Below are 20,802 nucleotides of genomic sequence, written 5' to 3'. Positions count from 1 at the left end.
AAGAAAAATTACTGTTTTTAATTATTTCAACAGTTTTTATAGATGGACAATCTGAGAAGATAAAAATGTTACAATTATGGATTTTATCTTCTCTTGTATATAGAATTTAGTGGTAGAAATAGAAAAAAATTTGAAATGGTCATGCAACTAACATTTACTGAAATTCTATGGAATGACCCATTAGTCAAAGATAGTAACGGAATATTAATAAAGTACTTTGAATAGCTGATTTGAGATCTGTAAATAAAGTAATTATACTGGTTCAGAAAAACTTTTTATTTACAATCCAATTATACATGGACTCTACCACCTTAGAAATAGTTCCCTTGGGTTTTAAGTGTTCCACGCAACACTTTAAATCGTTTTCCCACTCTCCATAGCAGTGTTGGAACTCAGAAACCAGAATATCTTTCAGATGGGAACAACTTATTTGTTTCCTACTGTTCCAAAATAGTGTCCTTTGAGGTGTTTTTTTAAAGTCGGGAACAGGAAAAAATCACAGGGACTCAAGTCCGGTGAATAGGGTGGTTGAGGAATTACAAGAATGCTTTTCTTTGCCAAAAACTCATTAATTGAGAGTGCAATGTGACAGGTGCATTGTCATGATGCAGCATCCTGTTATCTTTGATTGCTGGGCTCATGTCGGCAACTCTTTTTCGTTGTCTTTCAAGAATTTCTTAGTACACATATTGATTTACAGTCTGTCCTGTAGGCAAAAAATCCTTATGGATAACACCATTACTATCGAAGAAACAAATTAGAATGGTTTTGATTTGCTCATTTTTGCTTTTTTGGGAACGTAGTGAGTTTGAAGTGTGCCACTCAGGATCAGTTTCATTTCACCCAATAAGATCGCGGCACACTTCCACCCTGTTGTTTTTCTGTTCAACAATGAGATTTTTTGGGACCAATTTTGCATAAATTTTTTTCATGTCCAATTCGTTTGTCAAAATTTGATGGACTGTGGTATGTTTTAAATTCAATTATTCTGCATTCATTCTGACACTTAATCGTCAGTCGTAGTGTATAAAGTTTCTGATTAGCTCAACATTGTCATCACTTTTTGATGTTAACAGTCTTCCAGGGCATGGATCATCCGCAACCAATTCCTAGCCATCAGAAAATGCTTTAAACCACCTTAAAACTTGGGCTCATGACAGCGTCATCTCCATACGCCCTTTTCAATTCTGAAAAAGTTTCAGTAGCATTCTCACAGAGTTTAACACAAAACTTGATTTTGCACAACTTTGCTCATAATTAGTATCAGTCATTTCTGTAACGCACAACAACTCACTTCACAAAAAAAGGTGTTTATGTCACACGTGGCAACAACAGATTAAAAATATTAATACCTAATATAAATCAGCTGTTCATATAACTGTATGTTTACTAGTACCTTTACAATATTGCCACTTTGGCTGCCAAAAAAAATATAGTCTCATTACTTTATTTACAGACTTCGTATATAAATGTTTGTGCAGATCGCAAAATTAAAATTAGTGATCTTAGTTTGGAAACTGATAAAAACAAATTTTTGTGATTATTGGAGTGATAATGATTACATTATTTTTGAAAAGTTTTTCATTGCTACTTTTCCATAAAATATGGCACATACGTATAACATGTGAAATATTTTGTAAAGAAATTAAACTTAATGTGGTTACATGTACAATTATTTCATATAAAATAATGTGGATACAGTTTTGTGTCTTAATTTTGGCAATTATTAATCACTTCACTTTTCATAGTTAGTTTAGTTTCTCGATTAAAAATGATATGAATACATGAATTAAAGATAACATACCAAATATTGTACATCACCACTTTTAGGTAATGGATGTTGATTTTTGAATGTGTAACTATCAAAAAATAATATGATTACAAACAAAATGGTTCCAGCACTATTGATAAAAATTGATGGAACTACGGCAGCCACCCGGGGAAATAAAAAATATCACTTTAAGTTAAAACAAGTTTCTTAAATACAAAGAGTTAACTTTTACACTTGGAAAAAGAAGCACAAGTAGTTAAGAAAAACAAAACTAGTACTTGTATGTTACAGCCTGTAACAAACTACTTTAATTTAATTAAATCTTAAATTATTAGAAATGAATTAACTCATGACTTTTATGTTATATTTACAAAGGAGAAGGGTCATTTTTAAGCCTTTTGAGATATGTTCCACTGGTTAGGGCTTACTTTGTTTGCATTGCCAAATAAAGATAAATAATTTCTAACTTGGTATTCAGTTCAAAAGTATAAGTTGATGTGTAATTAATTGTATGTCCATAACCATTAAAAATATACTTTCAAATTAAATGCCAGGTGAGATTCTCACAAAAAAATAGCAGAAAAACTTTTGTTTAATAATGCAGTATTTTATGTGATAAAATTATAGACCTGGAAGTAACAATAAGAAAACAATGATTAAAATTCAGTGCACACAAACAAATACTGAATAAATAAATTAAGGCTAAACAAACAGATTGTCAATACACTCTGAAATTATAAAGGTCAAGATGGTTATGTCAAACAGATGAAAGAAGAACTCAAAAAGTTCAACATAACAGAAAATGACTGTCTAGATATAAAAGAACACAATAAGAAAATCTTTGAATTAAAGGTTCCAGTAGGTAAGAAAAAACTCAGCAAAGGAGAATGGACCAAAGAAAGAAACAACACGAAATGATATTTGTATGGTTCTTGAAGGGCTATTCACAGAGAAAAAGTGCATTACTTGTTAATTTTAATTTATAGCTACTAAAAATTTGATTTCATATTTTATTGATTCTAAAATAAAATAATTATATGTGTAATTATAATCCATTCACTGTCTGTGATATTTATAAAATAATTACCGAATAATATCAAAGTTTTAATTTGTAGCAAAAAATATTTTATGTCCACAGTTGAATTATTTATCAATCTAAAATACACTCAACTCTTAAAAGTTAAAACATCAATAAATCAATAATTAGATAGCATTAGTGATAGAAATGTATATGCATTGATAATAGAATGTATCCAAAAATAAGTGAAGTAGAATAAATTAGACATTTTTTACCTGAATGATGGTGTGTGGATGATCTTTCATCATTTTCTACTGTAACAAGACACCAGTACTGGACAAGTTCATCAACAAAATAGAGAATCATAAATCCAGAACAGAAGTATATTTCACCCCAAACGGGTAACGCAGCTACTGTGTCATGTAAAATATGTATGATAGAAGTTGCCAACAGAACACCAGCACCAAAACACAGGATAACTGATAATAACAATGAATGCTCAATGCGTTCCGCTAACCCAAGCCACTTCGGTAACAATCCAGCAATTAAACTTCCACCAGCAAGAACAGCAGCTGCAACACCCTTAGCTTCCAGTAGCGTAAACATTGCTACTAATATCGCAACAACATCATTTAAAAGGCAGTGTATAAGTGCAAACAACACTGAAAGATTTAACAGTTTTAATTCTCTATGTTAACTATCTTACCATAAATACTTAATTTAGTCTCTAAATACTATTATTGTACCAAACCAATGGTACTAAGTACTATGTTCATAATTTACAGAAAAACACTATTCTTTAACTGCATTAAAAATTAAAACTAAGATTCACCACAAAATATCAGGCTATAACTAATAAATATAACAAAGAGCAAACAAAAGAAACGTCTTTTTCTTAGGTTATGTTTGAAAATAAAAATTATTCAACCTAAAAAAAATGACAACATCCATAAACCGCAATTTTTTTTAAAAAGGATAATAATTTTTTAATTACTCGGTAAACTGAATCCCATACATACGATGAAATTAAAAATATAAATATTCAGTTACACGCATCACTTCACAATGAACAAATTACTAAGCACTCTGATAAGATTTAAACAATTACTGTTGTCAACGGCTTATCAAAGCTTTTATTAAACAAGAGCGGCAATAAACGCGCTACGCGGCAATCTTATGATTGTAACTAATAACACATATTAGTAACCGCAACAGCTGATTTGAATTACATAAAGCTGTTGATAAGAACCTATCATAACAATTATTATTGGAGTTCGTTTAGTTAAATTTAAATTTTCAGTAAAATTTTACCATTAAAAGTATCGAACTAGTAAATTCTTGAAGTTGGTAGTAACAGTTACTTTCACACAGTTTCTTATCAACAAAAATTATTACTCATGCAATCATTAAGAATGAGTAAAGATTAATCGTGTTTAGCGATGGACAAAATCGAATGATTTTAATAATCGAGATATTAGTAATAGATTGGTATAAATCGAATGATTCATTCAAAATGTGAATATTACTAATATTTTTTCACAAGTACAAACGTTGAATAATATTATTAGTTGACTAATATATTTTAATAGCTGTTATTAACGTATCATTTCATAAGTTATGACTGTCTACTGGTTACTGGCGCCGCAATTTATCCCTCCCTAAAAATTATTTTCTGCAAATGCAGGGGATTTATTTTAATTATTATCTCATTCAAAATCAGTCGCTAATATTTTTATATCTTTGTTTTTTGTTCATAAATCTAGCGTTAATTCGTATAGTGTTATTTGTTACCGTTTCAGTCAGTGTTAAATTCCTAGTAAAGCCAGTTATTTTTACACGGATTTGAATACTAGATCGTGGACACAGGTGTTCTTTGGTTGTTCGGTTTCAATTAACCATACATCTCAAGAATGGTCGAACTGAGTGTGCAAGACTACACTTCATATACATATCATCCTCATTCGTCCTCCGAAGTATTATCTGAACTGTAGTTACCGGAGGCTAAACAGGAAAAAGCAAGCAAGTCACTGTTAAATAATAGTGTTTTTGAGTTTTGTTTCTTTAGTTTTTGGATTCAGTCTACAGAATTTTTCGTTTATTTTAGTATTATAGGAGTTACTACTTAATAGAATTTACTCATTTAGAGACTATTTCGTTAAACTTTGTTTTTTTTTAGTTTCATTATTTTTCGTTTATAAATTATCTTAGTCGTTACCGTAATTTAGAAGAAGTAAAAGTTTCAGAAGTAACTTCTGAAACTTCTACTTCGTCGATTAATCAACCATCAACACACAGTACCAATAATAGCAGATCCTGTTCCTTCCACATCATCAGCCAAAACAACAGGTAGTAATTTTTTTTTTTTTTTTTGGTTTTTCTAGGCGAAAAACGCTTTAGCGTTTTCATCGCCCGAACACGATTTGTTTTAAAAACTATGTAAAAAAAAAAACAAAATTCACAATTAAAAATTTAAAAGAAACGCCCAGAAAACAAAACATGTAATACAAACACAAAACAATAGTATAAAAAAAATTTTAAATAAAATGAAAACTTAAAGAAAAATTTAAAAACAAAATGAAAAATAACTTATATATTAAAATAAAGACAAAACAAAAACATACAACTTCCAAAAAAAAACTGTATTAAAAAATGTGTAAAATATTAGCACCCCCAAGAAATAAAAACACCCAGTCTAAAACTTAAGGTAGTAAAATTTCATTTAATAAAGTAAATATAGCTCTGCTTTAAAAACAACTACGTTTATTTGGACGTTATGATAAAGAAAGAACTTTCTAAAGAAAGGAAGTTCTTTCTAAAGCAGAAAGAACTGCGATTGATTGATGCATCATTATAATGGTAGCTATTGATTTCCAACCTTTATCTTTGGTTGAAAATCCTTCTTTTTTAGAATATATAAGGAAATTGCAACTACTGTATACCCCACCTAGTAGGAAACATTTATCATGTATAATGCTACCACAAATTTACTATGAAATATGGGAAAAAAATTAAAAATATGTTAAATTCAATAACATATTTCAGTAACTACCAATATATTTGGTCAGCCGATAACAATAAATCGTTTATTACAGTGACTGGTCATTTTATGCACAGTAACAAACTGCATTCAATTGTTCTCGTGACTCGCGAAATATTAGTTGCTCATATGGGAAAGGCAATCGGCTATATTTAAAAATAATGTTCGAAGAATGGAATATCATCGACAAAGTAGTGGCAATAGTTGCAGACAATGGACGTAATATAAAAAATGCGATTAACGAACATTTAAATTTGCATTACTATCCGTGTGTGGCTCATACCCTTAATTTATCTGTACAAGATGCTATTAAAAAGAACAAAGAGTTCCCAGATTTATTGAAAAAATGCAGGTATCTTGTTCCACATTTTAAATAAGCATAGTGTTATGGTAACTAGCAAATTAAGGGATAAGCAAATGACCATGGGGAAACCTGTATTAAAACTTGAACAGGATGTCTCTACCAGATGGAATTCTGTTTTAGTGATGCTGGAAAGACTATTGGAAGTAAAAGATCCATTGTCCATTACTATATCTGAAATTCCAAATGCTCCTCAATATTTGGATGCCTTAAAATGGAAAATCGTCACAGATTGTATTAGTGTTTTAAAGCCTGTTCAGCAAATGACTGTCGAGTTGTCAGGAGAAAAATATCCGACAATGGCATTAATTGTTCCCTTAGTAAGAGTTTGAGTTAATTTAAAAGAAGATTTACTTGGCCATTAAAAGAAAGGCTTGGCCATTTTGAAGATAATAAATAAGTAGCCACAGCTATTTTTGTTGATCTGAGATTTAAAAAAACCCCATTTGGCATAAAAGAAAATGCACAGCATGCCCAAAAATGGATAACTGATGAGGTTACAAATTTAATTATTTCAAGGCGAATGGACATTGATACAATACCATTAAATGAAAATCTTAGAACCTCAGACCGACATATTCTAACAACAGTCTTTGGAGTTTATTTGAAGAAAAATTATGTAAAGTGGAACAATGACCTCTGGAACAACCAGAATACTGCAAATATGACAATATTTGGAAATGCCACATCTAAACAGACTGAAAAATCCTTTGGAATTTTAGGAATTGTATAAAAAAATTCATTACCTGAATTGATATAAGATAAATTTAAAATACTCCTGTATACCTGCAACATCAGTTCCCTCAGAAAGAGTATTTTCTAAGGCTGGACAGCTAACCAATTTACATAGGAATAGACTATCTCCAAAAACTAGACAAAATAATGTTTTTAAATGGCTATTTTAACACAGAATTTTAAACTGATTTATCTTTTATAACATGTTTTATCAGATTTTAAGTTTAATAACTTTTAAATTTACGAACAAAAATTAAAACCATAATTTAATGTATGTTTTTGTGAATAAAATTAATTAAAATTAAATAGATTGTAAGCTAATGATTAAAAAATATATATAAATGACACTTGAAAGTGATAGAGAACATTTATTTTGTAATTTTTATTTTATTTGATCATGTTGATATTACCATATTTTCTAAAAGAACCTTAATTAATAATTATTTTTGCAGTTAAGAATTTAGCACTACTGCATCAAATTTTTCTCTTTTTAATTAAAAAAAAAAATTAATATACAAGTCTGGCATTTTATTTAAGTGATACCTTTTGTATAATTAATAAAAGTGAAATTGGAATGATAATTGTGTGGCAATCTGTTAATTTCTAAGACCTGAAAATGATAACATACAGTTTACAGTGAGTACAAATTTAAACATATTTTTTCAAATTAATAGTAGGAGTGGTGATATGATAGTGAACAATATAGCAAGAAATGACATCAGAAAATAAATTTGTGTCGTTGGAATTAGTAATTTTGTGTTAAAATATTCACTCGAGCGAAAATGAAAAGCAGGGTAAGTAACTTACTAAGTAGGGTTGTATTCAGCTCTACAAATGACAATTTCATTTTATTCATCACAGGAATTAGCTGAATAGTGAAAATAATTTTTCCTAAAAAATGGGATTCTCTTGTACGTGGCAACCATAAAAAAGAGTAGAAAAGTAAAGCAACTAATTAATGTGCCGCTCAACAATAAAAAACATACATACATACTTCACATCTACATCTGTTTTCATCATGAATTTGTTTTACAAAAAAATAAATTACAATGATCTTGAACATTGAAAATAATCTACCTAACTTTGTCACAACTAAAATAGAACTTTATAACTATACATTAATTTTAGAATAATTTATAAACATGAGATAAAAACAAATATGTAGAACATAATAGAATTGTATGAACATTCCAATTAATGAGCAAATATTAGGAAGTTGCATGAGTCTACCACAAAATTAAAGTTGGCTATGTTAAATCAATAACTTAATTTGACTGAATTTCTCAGGCATATTTATTTATTTAATTTAATAACCTTAATTCTTTTTTTTTAATTTTAAAATAATTCACTCTTATTAGTGCAACTATCAACTCTAAGAACAGAAATTGTAAGATACCTTCAAAAAGATCTTAGTTGCTACTAGCATAATTCTACATGTTTTGAAAGAAAATTATTTTTAATTATATTAAAAAGGGTTTATTACATTCTGTCACTCTCATTCATTTGATCTATGAATAATTATTGGTTGTCTATGTTAAGTATGTTAATCAATAACTGATTATAAAAATTTATTAAAAATCTACTACTATTAAAATCATCAAGGAATTACTCACTTTTATATGGCAGTAGTAAATTTTCCTACCTTAAGATGAAAAGATGCAAAGTTAAAATCAACAATAAAAACACTTTCTTCACTCTATTTATTCTATATTTTAAAATATTTTCACCTGAAAATGTCTAACATTTAAGAAATTACTATTCTTTGAACACATTAGGAAAAATACACGAGTACATATTTGCAAAAAAAAAATTATTCAAAATAAATTAATTATTAGTTTAATTCTAAATGACTGATTTATTTTATGTGTCAAAGCTCAAACTAATTATAATTTCACTGTTAATAAATTTACAATAATTATCTTAACGTTAACTTTACAAAGTTCAAAAGGTTAGTAAAATATACTGTTCCATATTAATTTTTAAAAATACATTAGAGTATTATTAAATTACAAAAAAAAAACCGTTAGAATAATAAACATACATGCATAAATGGATTTATATAGTGCAGAGCAAATGTTATATCAGATTAAGAGCAAGTTATTAAACATTTCTGAATTACAAAAAAAATAAGTAAAAATTCAAAATATTTTTTTTGATAATTTTAATTCCACCCCAGTTTTATACTTAAATGTTAAACTTCCCATTTGTTATTTACTAGTTTTACATTTCAATATTTCAAATACTGGATCAGTCCCATACAAAAAAAGCTGTCGGAAGAAGAAAAATATTTTTATATTCTATCTACCATTTTTTTTAGTATCCCAACAATTTTACACACTTTGCAACTCATAATTGTTTCATTTTAATATTTCTCAGATGAAATTGATTTAAAATAATTTTAGATCTTAGAATAAACTTTACAAAAAAGGGAAATTTTTCTAAAGTATGAGAAAGTATGAAGATGGTTTTTTAAATTTTACAAGATTCACTTGTACAACTACCCACTACTTACATTAGAGAGTAAGTTTGAAGCAGCTGGAACTGTTCTAGATGTCCATATGCAAGAAAGTCTATTAACATTTTTAGATAAGCAGAAGAGTCCTGTAAATTTACCTAAAATTTCAGTGATGTCTGTTTATTAGCAACTAATGAGTCAGAAAATTCATAGTCAAGCATCCATTACTTTTTGAAATGTGTCTGTTGGAAAAGTTACATTCAGCATCAGTACTTTCTCTCAGTAAAGATGTTTCTCAACAGAAAGTGGTACTGAGTAAAATGTATACAAGTCATTGAGTTTTCAAAAGAAATTGTTTAGTGTGATGAAGCTTTATTAAATTAGGTGGTTGAATTAATTAAACACCACAACAGTCAGAGCTACCAGACATTGAAAATCCCTATGTTGTGTAGGAACATCATAATAATTGCTAAAAATTATAGTGTGGTATGGGTTGTCAAGAAGAGGTTTAAGTGTACCTTACTTTTTGACAAAACAGACTGACACTACTTATTTAAATATAATGGAGGAATTTTTCATACTGTACATCTTTGAAGAATGTAAAGTTGAAGAATTTTATTTACTGGATGATAGTTTTCCTCCCTATTATCTCAGGTTGTGAGGGCCAAACTTATTGAAAATTTACTGTGATGTTTACTGAAATGTTTACAGAAGAAGATCAGAACTAGTTTTGCACTGAATAACCCCTCCTGAGTTCTCTTGACCAATAGACTTATTTTTATTGAAAACCATTACAGAAGTTTACCAAAAAATCATCAAAACTTCATTAACTGGGAAAACACATTGAAAGAGAATGTATCCAAAAATCAGAGCAGTTGAATCAAAGCTGTTTCTTGTGAAAAGTAAAAGTGATTTAGTTGTATACCTGGGACTATACTTAAAAAAAAGTCCTCTCAGACTTAAAAAAAAAAAAATATTGAAGTCCTCTCAAGGAAAAGTTTCATAGTACGAAGCACCTTATTGGGAACATTACATGGTTCACTATGCAAACCCGAACAAGCTCTCTATGGAACTGGAATTAAATAAGGTAAACAATAACATTTTTTTTAAATTGTGTTTCATAAAAGTTATGTTGCTTTCTAATAATGCTACATTTCTTTCAGGTACTATAAAAGTTATCTATAATCTTCTATTTTATTTGATTTGTCTTTCTACCTACAAATTTTAAAACAGGCTTATTCAGTCCAGTAAAAGTAGAAAATAAAAAAGTAGGTGAGCAATAAAATTAGGATAGGTATTCAGTTTTCTAATTGTAAGGAATCAATGAAACGACATTGTTTTATGATTCTGGTAATTTTAGGAAAGGGAATAGAAGGAAAAATTAATTTTTTTTTCAAATTTCTCCAAAAATAACGCTTTTATTAGTAAATGTAAACATAGTTTCTTTCTTTAAATATAAAATTTCCTAATTTAGGTTTTGTAGAACAAAACAATATATGACCATTGTGATAATTAATTTCAGAAAATAACAACTCAATCACCAAAACACAACAACAGAAAAATGTATAAAAAAACTAAAACCAATAGTCAAATTTTGCAGGATTCCGTTTTTAACAATTTGCGCCTAAAACTTGAGCAATTTTTAGCTGTAGCTTGATGGTTGCGGATCTGGCATTAAAATGCGAGGGACTCCAAGGCGCCAACCTGGTCCTGCATTCAGTCGTTTCACGACTGTCAGGGAAGGTCGACCAGGTGGTGGAGGGAGTTCGGGGTTTCAAACCGGTGACGGGTGAGGCTCTGGCCGAACTCCAGAAATCTAGTCAACAGGTGGAAGAGAAGGTTAGAAAGCTTGTCTCTTTCGCCTCAGTTGCTACCGGGTCTGCGGTTAAGCGGGTTGGTCCACCGCCGCCAATTCAGGGGTCGGCGGCCAAAATTAAGCGGGCTACCGTTAAGGTAGTCCCGCTTAAACCTGGTCTAGGGGCTTCGTCGATAGCGACGGAGCTAACCCTTAAAAAGGTTGTGAACCTTCGGAGAAAAGAATCTAAGTCTCCTGGGTCACGAAAACAAGGGACCATGACGTGATCTTGAAAGTTGAGCGGCAGGCGAAGCATTTGCCGGAGGTCGAAGTTCTGCAGAAGAACGGGCTGAAGGCTCAGTTGTTGACAGTGTAGGGAATATGACATTGCTCGGGCGAGAGCTGTAAAGAATACAGCTTACGGTGATGCCTGAATTGGGGAAAACCTTTGAGGACGGACTCCACTATCTCGAACGCTTGCGTCCTGGTGGGTGGCCACCAGTGAAGCCATGAAGCTCCTTGAGCAGTACAACCTTGAGGTCCTCTTGCTTCAGGAGCCGTATGCGGTCGGGGATAGGGTGGTCGGTTTCCACGGGGTGGATGTTATTCATTCTCGTTGGAGACAACCACTCTCCGCGATCGTGGTTGGCTCAGATTCGTTAGGTGCCTTCTAGATGCCTCATTCATCTGATGAGCAATTCACCGTCGTGCGAATCACTAGGGGTACCCTCGATGTCGTACTAGTGTCGGGATACTTCCAGCTTGAATGGAGTATCTATGACTTGCTGGCAAAGTTGGACAGGATTCTGGCAGTCTCCTGGACATCAGAGTGCTGGTTGCTCTGGACGCTAACACCAAGTCTCCCGCCTGGGGTTCACCACTCACTGACCCCAGAAGCGCTGGTCTCAAACAGTTCGTTGAAGCCAGCAACCTCTACTTGATTAACGACGCAGAACAATCACCAACTTTCTCTTGCGAACTGGAGGAAAGTTACATCAGTCACTTTGGTGACGGGCGACCTGCTACGAAGTACAAGTAGTTGGGTTGTCTGGCCCGAGCCCAGTGTGAGCGATCATAGGCTTATAACCTATGAGATCGTTTACGGAGGCGGTCTAAGAGCTCCAGATTCAGGTCGCTATAACCTAAGAAGCCTGGATTAAGACAGGCTACGGTGCGAGTGCGCAGCTGCCTTGCAGAGGTTGGAATGACGCAAGAAGTACTGGGAGGAGATAAAATTGATGGCAGAACAATTCGCCTGGGCCATCAAGACTGGATGCGATAGGGTCCTACGATGGCCTCCGCCCATGGACAGACCCTTAGATAGTGGCCAGTCCGTTGATAGGAGAATCCTGGAGTCGTGTGACCGCTGCTTCCGGGAGCCGTCTGTTAAACACAGGTGGAAGCCCGGGAGAAATTGGTGGTCCTCCGACCTTAGCCTGCTGCGTGCAAGAGTTAAGTCCGCTAGGAGAAGATACCAGCGTCGCCCCCCTAACGGGGATTATCGTTGATGACGTGCGCGCTGAGAGTCTACGGATCTACCGGCGCGCCCGTAATGAGTATGTTCATGCCATCAAGGAAGCCAGACTCAAGATATGGCAAGACTCCATTCGCGAGTTGCATCGCAACCCCTGGAAGCTCGCAAAATCATGTTACAGGCCAAAGCCATTGCACGTGCTGTCCAGTGTTCGATGCGGGTTTGGTGGTGGTGACCACACTTTAACATCTGTGGCGATTTACAAGGCGTTCCTGGATACTCTGTTTGCAGATGCTTCGGAGGGTGAAGCAGAGGTCGGCGTCAGGGTGGGGGCTACGCCCTTCCCTAGCATACGGGCTGTGGATCCCGTTGATATAGACCGAGTGGTTTCTCGAATGGCACTGAGAAAGACACTGGGGATTGACCAACTTCACCCGCATATATTATTCTATCTGCTTCCTGTCATAAGAGAGCCGCTTGGCAGGTTGTTCTCGGGGTGCCTAAACTGGAACTGCTTCCCAACTTGTCGGAACGTGGTTTTGGTGAGATTGCTTTTAAAACCAGGAAAGGATCCTAGTGAGGTCGGTATTTATCGACCCATCAGCCTTCTTCTGGTAATCGGCAAGTTGCATGAAAGACTGGTTATGAAACGGCTCTGGGAAAGCATTGAGATGAACTGTTTTCTAAATCGAGGCTATTATGGCTTCACGAAAGGAGTTGGCACCGAGGATTGCATCTTAAATGCTCTTACCTAGGTGGAAAGCGCCGACTGTAAATATGTTTTGGCAATATAATATAATAGACATCGAGGCAGCATTTCCTTCCTTGTGTTGGAGTTCTGTCCTGTATGAGTTGGGACGCCGCAATGTTCCCGTAGCCCTGCAGGCTGTGATACGTGACTATTTGTCTAACAGTACGACTCTGTTTAAGGATGTGCACCTAGTTGTTGAAAAAAATAAAAATTAAGCAAAATAAATAATTAGTTAGTACCTTTCAAATAAACTTTATAGTATTTTACATATTTACATGTAGAAATATAATTTTTTCGAAATTCTTTGATTTAAGTCTATTTCGCTTTCTGTTATTAACTGTCCCGCTTTTGAAAAAATTCGTTCACAGGGAACAGAGGTTGCAGGAATGCAAAGTCTAGTTTGCATTATTTTAAATAATCTTGGATAAATTAACCGCCTTTCTTTCTACCCAACTACCAACGAAAAGAAAAGAGAGAGGATTTTGTGTTCTTGAGATGAGCGGTTCATTTATATATTTATCTAGCTCTAAAATTCCTGCTACTGTTTGAATTAGTTAAAATTGGTGTTACTTTTTTATCAAAATCTTCCCATGAAGTTGAAATGGAGATTTCAATAATTTCTTGTTCGGTTTCAAAGTCGCCTTGTTTGATCTGAATACTTTGAACTTTATGTGAAAGTTTTGTGTAAGCATTTTGGTAAGATGCTTCATCTTTAAGGGCTTGTTTTTTTAAAGCAAGTATCTAATAGCATGCTTTCAAGCAAAATATTATTATTTTCAACATCCTTAAATCTATGTTGCAGTTGGTCTAACATCTTGTTACATACTTTAACGATTTCAGAATTCTGAGTAGAAGATTTAATGTTAAGTACATGTCTTGTCATCGCTCGCGCCAATAAACAGATTTTTGAAATAGTGACAGTTTTTTGAAACCTTATTTCAATAGTTATCTCTTCAAATATTTTCAATAATTTGCACATTTCAGCTATAACTGTCCACTCATCAAATGAAATATTATTTAGAATAGGATTCACCAAAGCGATAGTCGAAATTAGTGGTTCTTTTGTTTCTAATAATCTAGTAAACATGTGCAGGAGTGAGTTGCATCGGGTAGGCACTTCCTGTTTTAATTTTAATTCTTTAAAATTCATTTGTCGATGCTTGTTTTGCAGTTTGGAGGCAGCATGAGAACTTCGTTTAAAAAATTCGACAATTGCCTTCGATTTTACCACAATTGTTTTTACTTCAGACACTGCTGCTTGGACAACTAAATTAATTGTATGCGCTAAGCAAGGAATATGGCGTAGCTGACAATTGCGAATAGCAGCTTTTTTATTTGCTGCATTGTCACTAACAACCGCTCCTATTTTGTCAGTAATAGCCCATTCATTGAATTTACCTTGTAATTCAATGGCAAAGTTTTCAGCCGTATGTTGACTGCAGATTTCCATACAAGTAAGTAATTGGGTTTTTAAATTGCAATCATAGTCAATGAAATGGGTAGTTATGGCCATATAATTATTATTTGAAACTGATCTCCAACTGTCAGTGGTTATTGCGCATGCTTCTATATTATATGACTTACGAATCTCACAAGAAATTCTATCATATAACTGTGGAATTAAACTAGTTGTAATTGTTTTCCGACAAGGGAGCGAATACCCAGGGTTTAACATATGAACAAACTTCTTGAATTCTTCATCCTCAACGCGTGAAATAGGTTGATATTCTTTAGTTATTAACCTAATTAATTGAATATCTAACGCTCGGCTTTTACTTTTAGGGAAAGGTTTTATAACAAAGGAAGTAAGGGACAACTGTTGTGGTTTTTTTTAGGACAAAGATCTTAAAAAAATTATTATTGGAAGCACAGAAGGATTAGGCGAATCAAAAAGGTTTGTTAATTTAAGGGCTAATTGCTGCGATTCATTTGGTTCAGTCGCAGTAGACGTAATAGATTTAAGTTATAATGCATTTCTGAAACATAATCAGGACAAGGATTTTTTTGTCTTGAAATATCAACTCCTGGTTGTTTAATTGTAATATGACGAGATAGATTACTGGTCGTCCCACCAGCATAGGTTACTGGACTACGGCAAAAATCACACAAAGCTTTTCCAGGGCTTGCGTCAGAAAAGCAAGTCCAGATGTGTGTCCAGATGTTACCGGAGGCTAAACAGGAAAAAGAAAGAAAAGATGTGACTTCTTTTACTGCAGCTCATGTTTATAAATTTAAAAACAAAATATTCTTTTTTAGAAGTGCTTATAAAATATCTACTTACGTAAATACTAATGATTTAAAAAATAATACCGATAAACATTTAGAAAAAAAAAGTCTTCTGATTATGTAACGTAAAAAATCTTACAAAATTGAGAAGACCCAAATAAATAATAAAATAAATAAACAAACTAAAAACACAACTCTAAATAGAACACGCAAAGATTATTCACCATGAAAACAGAATCGATTGTCGTCTTTTATCCGTCTACTAAAAATAATTGTAAAATATATCTTGAGCATGACAGTATGCGCAAAAGAACGACACTAATTAATATTGTGCAACATAGCTTCCCGCCCGAATGAAATTAAAAGAAAAAAGAATAATGATGCCATATAGAATGTGAACGTAAAACAGTTTAAATTTTCCCTTCTCTGTTTAGCGATGAGGTTTGTTGATATAAGCTTGTTTTCGTAAAGGAATCGAATAAGAGATGAAATAAGAAGAATCGTTGGGTAGATGGAAGGGAATAGAGCATGCGTATTAGAAGTGATAGGCTACTAAAAATCGTATTCAACCGAAAAAGAATCATATGTTTGTTAGAGTTGAGGTTGTATATTTGTTATTCGATAAGAGTCGAATAAAGATGAAAAGAGAAGAATCGAAGACATTTAGTAGGTATACATCAATTGAGTCGAACAGGAGTATGAAGAGAGATGAACTGCTAAACTTGGCTGAAGAAGAGAAAGAGAGCATGCGCATTAGAGCTTACAGCTCTGGTAATGGTGAGAAGGAAAATAATCATTGAATCGGACGAACGATTCTTTTTTACGAATCCTTTCTGAGAATCGATTCCTGAAAAAGAATCTTTTATCCCACCACTATTACAGAGCCAGTCGACCCCCTCTCCTGAATGTGTATGTAGTAGCGTTGTTAAGGCACACCATATCCAATGCCGCAGTAGTCTCCACCATTATTCTGCCTCTCACATTCGTCCTGATCGACCCCCATGTAGTAGACCAAGCGTTAAAACCGCCGGCTAAGATAGCCGGCTGGTGTGCAAGGAGGTCTCTCGAAATAGACTTCAGGTTCTCAGTGTACCGTTCAATGGATGTATTAGGTGAAATATAGCACGTATAAAAGAACACGCTTGCATTCCGAGCCCGGATAAATCCTAACCCTTGATGCACCTCTCTAGCGGCCGTTTTTTGTACATCCATATGGGTGCAGTTTTATCCTCCGACAGGATGCATCCCAGTCTAGGCCGAGAGAGATACGGCTCTGAGATGAGCACAAAATCTGCACTCATCTCCAAGGCTTATCTCGCCAGCATATCATCGGCCAACCTCGCATGGTTTAAATTAACTTGTACAATCTTTAGGTTCATTGCTGTGACATAGTCCGGCCGGTATTCCCCCGGCTGGCACCGTCACTCTTCCTTCCAGCTACGCTTGGACAGGTGAGAGAGCCGGTACGGTGGTCCCCCTTATCGCAGGTCATGCACCTTGAAGTTACGCCACAATTAATCGCCCAATGGCCAGCACTTCCACAGCTAAACAGTCTCCGGATCGGTCTATTCCTCGACAGTTCCTGGCAGCATGACCCACTTCAAAACAGCGATAACATCGTAGGGGCTACTCTCTAACATCGACTCAACAGGAGACGAGGCCGATACTCACATGGCTCTTCTCTGCAATGAGGGCCGGCAGATGGCAATCCTAGTCTCTCCGTATCCAGTCCTCAACGTGTACTATATATTATCAGGCAGTTCGGAACCAACAACCTCGCGTAATTCTGCTGTTATATCCTCTTCCTGTATATCGATTTCTCTATTGAGCAGGGCAGTAGTTTTAGTTTTTGTCGTCACAGTTTCCTCTTTCATAATAGAAGTGACTGCCTACTTAAATTCTCCCGCATTCTTCTTGTACTTTTATCTCCATTCGTTCTCCCGCCCTCCGAATGGAGAGAATATCTGCAGCTGGAGGCACCGTAACCCCAATACGAACTGTCTTCAGCAGCTCTGCGTATGCAGCATTAGATTTCAGAATTATCGTTTCCGTTTTGCGTTTGTGAACAGACTGTGCTTCACTACCCGCAAAGGGGCGTTTCCCTCCAGGTGCAATTATATGAAATCTTTCCCCCGTCGCATTCTAATATCTCCTGGTGAGAGTGGCGGTTGCAGGGCCACAAATCTCCGCCTGTATTGCGCCCAACTTCCCGCCGTTAATCCTCCTGACCTTGCCAACGACGTCTATAAATTCCTGCGCGAGGTCGTTGCTTCCACATACGCCAGGTGGAATGTTGTTATCAGGGACCCCTTCTCCCTTATCTTCTCCAATGAATTTAGTCTCAAGGGAAACCGTCTGAATGTCCCCAGCCTTAATTCCTGGACCGTTAGTAGCCACACAATTTGCGGGTGTCTTGCTGCCAATTTCTCAAGGTGCTTATTCTCTGATATATTCTTTATATCAATGATCGCAATGGTGTCCGTTGCGCCATCTCTTTTATCCGGTAGTCCAGAGAAGATATAACGGTACGCATATTTGGCCATACCTTTTTAATGAACAACGCCATTTGTGCGTCAAGAATTCCTCATCTAGGCCGTCTAGGATAGCCAGTTATTTTTACAGGGATTTGAATACTAGATCGTGGATACCGGTGTACTTTGGTGGTTGGTTTCAATTAACCACACATTTCAGGAATGGTCGAACTGAGAATGTACAAGACTACACTTCATTTACATACATTCATACATATTATCCTCTGAAGTATTATCTAAACGGTAGTTACCGGAGGCTAAACAGGAAAAATAAAGGCCGTCTAGGATAGGGCAGTTCGTAGCAGCCAGTGTTTGTGTTGCTACCTCCGTTGTCTGTTTTTTTCTCTCGTATGAGGATACTATCGCTTGTCATCTTTCTGAGTCCCTTCACAGTTTTGCTCAACTCCTCAACAACCTCCTTGATGCTCCGTTTGACATTTTTGTCAATACTCTTACAGAGATCGGAGGCCAACCATTCTAAGCTCAATACTATCTTCTCAAGTTTCGTAGTGCGATCTCCCTCCGCGAGGATTTGCTTCCATTTGGGTTTTTTTACCCGCTTTTTATTGTCCGTGTCAACTCCTAGGGGACAGTCCAAGCTGTTCAACAGTCATCGTCGGACTAATGCTGGCCCTTGCAGTAGCGTCTTCTATATCAACCCGACGCTCAGAACAATTCACTTTCATTTTATTAGATTAGGGGAACTAGAGTCTAAAAAAAGTCAGCTTGGCTCGATCTGAGTTCACCACCAGAACCAAGACGTCCTGAAAGTGTGGATCTCGTTGGCTGGTACAACAGTTGCTAAGTTGGCAACTCCGAATGTACTAGAAATTAAACCAACCGACGGGATGCTAACATATTTACCCGAGCACGTGGCTTTTATAGGTTAGCAATGTGCTCCCCAAAGTCTTACTTAATTAACAATCGACTATTATAAGTTTAAAAACTACAGTTTACTAATCCTAACGACAGTATTTTACCACAATTCGTAAAAAAAACAGTAAATTAACAGTATATAAGTAAATCTAAAGTCACCTAGGTGAGTTCGCCACGTGGTCCATGATTAAATTTAAAACACTAATTATTTAAAAACTAATGAACTGTCTTTTGAAATTTATGGCTCAAAATACTCAACACACACAGCACTAGCACATAAACCATATTCGAAAACCAAAAAACCAGTAAATAGCACTTAAAATTACCAACAACCGACTAACGCCACTTCATCAGTCACAACACTCCGTACATAGATCACTGGATCACTCTGTTTCTGCCCTGATAACAGCTTATTTAAATTTCAAAATCTCCTTAAAGTACTAGAGAATCTATGAAATACCAATTAGGTCTTATATTTCTTGAAGGGAATATCCTGAAATTTACCTTCATGGTAGAGAAGAGGCAATGATTGTATACAGAGTGATTCAAAGAAACGGGAAATTTTGAAAGTTGTGTTGGTAGCCGTGGGCGATTGATACCACTTAAGTGGCGCCAGCCTCTCTAACCCAACCTGCCATTTAGTTGTCATGGATCCTTGGAGTGGTGCGCAACGTGCATTTGCTATCAAAGCGTTTTACAAAAACAATGACAGTGTGGAGGGAGCGCATAGAGAATTTCGCCGTCATTTTAATCTGGGACGGAACGACCGTGTTCCATCAGCACATGCAATTAAAACATGGATATCTAATTTTGAGGAAACTGGTTCGGCAATGAAAAAGAAACCTCCAGGCCGTGAGCGAACCGTCCATACACCACAGAATGTTCAAGCTTTACAAGATGCTGTCACATGAAGTCCATATCGGTCAATCCGTCGTCTCTCAGCATCTTTACAATTGCATAGTTCAAAGAATGTTAGTGAAGGACTTGCAATACCATTCATACAAGTTGCAGATCGTCCAGGAACTGAAACCAAACGGTGCAGTTGTGCGAGCACAATTCTGTAATGTAATGCTTCAGAAGATAAATGATAACGAAGAGTATGTTCACGAACTGTGGATGTCAGACGAAGCGCATTTCCACCTCAGTGGATTTGTTAATAAGCAAAATTTCAGATACTGGGCACAAAAAATCCTACGCAGCTACACCAGCGTCCGTTCCACAGCCAGAAAATGACCGTGTGGTGTGCTATGTCATCTTACGGTGTTATAGGCCCTTATTTTTTTGAGGATGACAACGATCTTGCGATTACAGTGACGTCGGCTCGTTACGTAGCCATGCTTGAAACCTTTGTTGTGGAACATCTCGATTCCCCCCCGAGGGGAGAAAATCCCACCTTGTAGCGTGTCCGGTCGCTACACCCCCCCTCCCTTCCTAGCCAGTAGTGGCTTTAACGGCGGACATCTTCTCGCCCTCAAACTGATTGCACACCACAGCTTTCAGTTCAGGCCCCGCAGAGACCACCGATGCAGATGCCCCGAGGGACATCTGCATCGGTAAATTCACCCCGATAGTAGTTTTTAGGTTTATGCCTTCAGAAAGAAGACAACGGACACCTGCAGCTACCACGTCGCCCTCAGGAACTAAGCTAGAAGCCTAATCGCGGAATGAAGACCCCGCGCTTAGCACTAACTATTAATGAGCCAATTTATCGAATGTCCCAGATCCGAGCAAAACAACCACTATAACAAAACTTTCCCACTAAAAAGTTTTAA

General features: G+C 35.3%; 1 protein-coding gene across 2 annotated transcripts in view; it reads right to left on the bottom strand.

Annotated features, from left to right (window-relative positions):
• Positions 1-8,704, bottom strand: part of Zip88E (Zinc/iron regulated transporter-related protein 88E) — a 51,156-nt gene extending 42,452 nt beyond the window's left edge. The window contains exons 1-2 of one of the 2 annotated variants that reach the window (XR_012756588.1): positions 8,536-8,704; positions 3,065-3,451 (exon numbers count right to left, since the gene is read on the bottom strand). Coding sequence is in view for 1 of the 2 variants with exons in the window: in XM_075367794.1 (XP_075223909.1) it covers positions 3,065-3,451; position 8,536 (388 nt within the window). In the remaining variant the exon portion in view is untranslated. The remainder of the gene's footprint in view (positions 1-3,064; positions 3,452-8,535) is intronic. The other variant, XM_075367794.1, reaches the window with a different exon arrangement.
• Positions 8,705-20,802: the final 12,098 nt, after the last annotated feature.

The sequence above is a fragment of the Lycorma delicatula genome, chromosome 1 (genome assembly GCF_047948215.1).
Source record: "Lycorma delicatula isolate Av1 chromosome 1, ASM4794821v1, whole genome shotgun sequence".
In the NCBI taxonomy this organism is placed as follows: Eukaryota; Metazoa; Arthropoda; class Insecta; order Hemiptera; family Fulgoridae; genus Lycorma; species Lycorma delicatula.
Note: the sequence above shows the minus strand (reverse complement) of the source record. Positions and strands in the feature narration are given on the sequence as shown.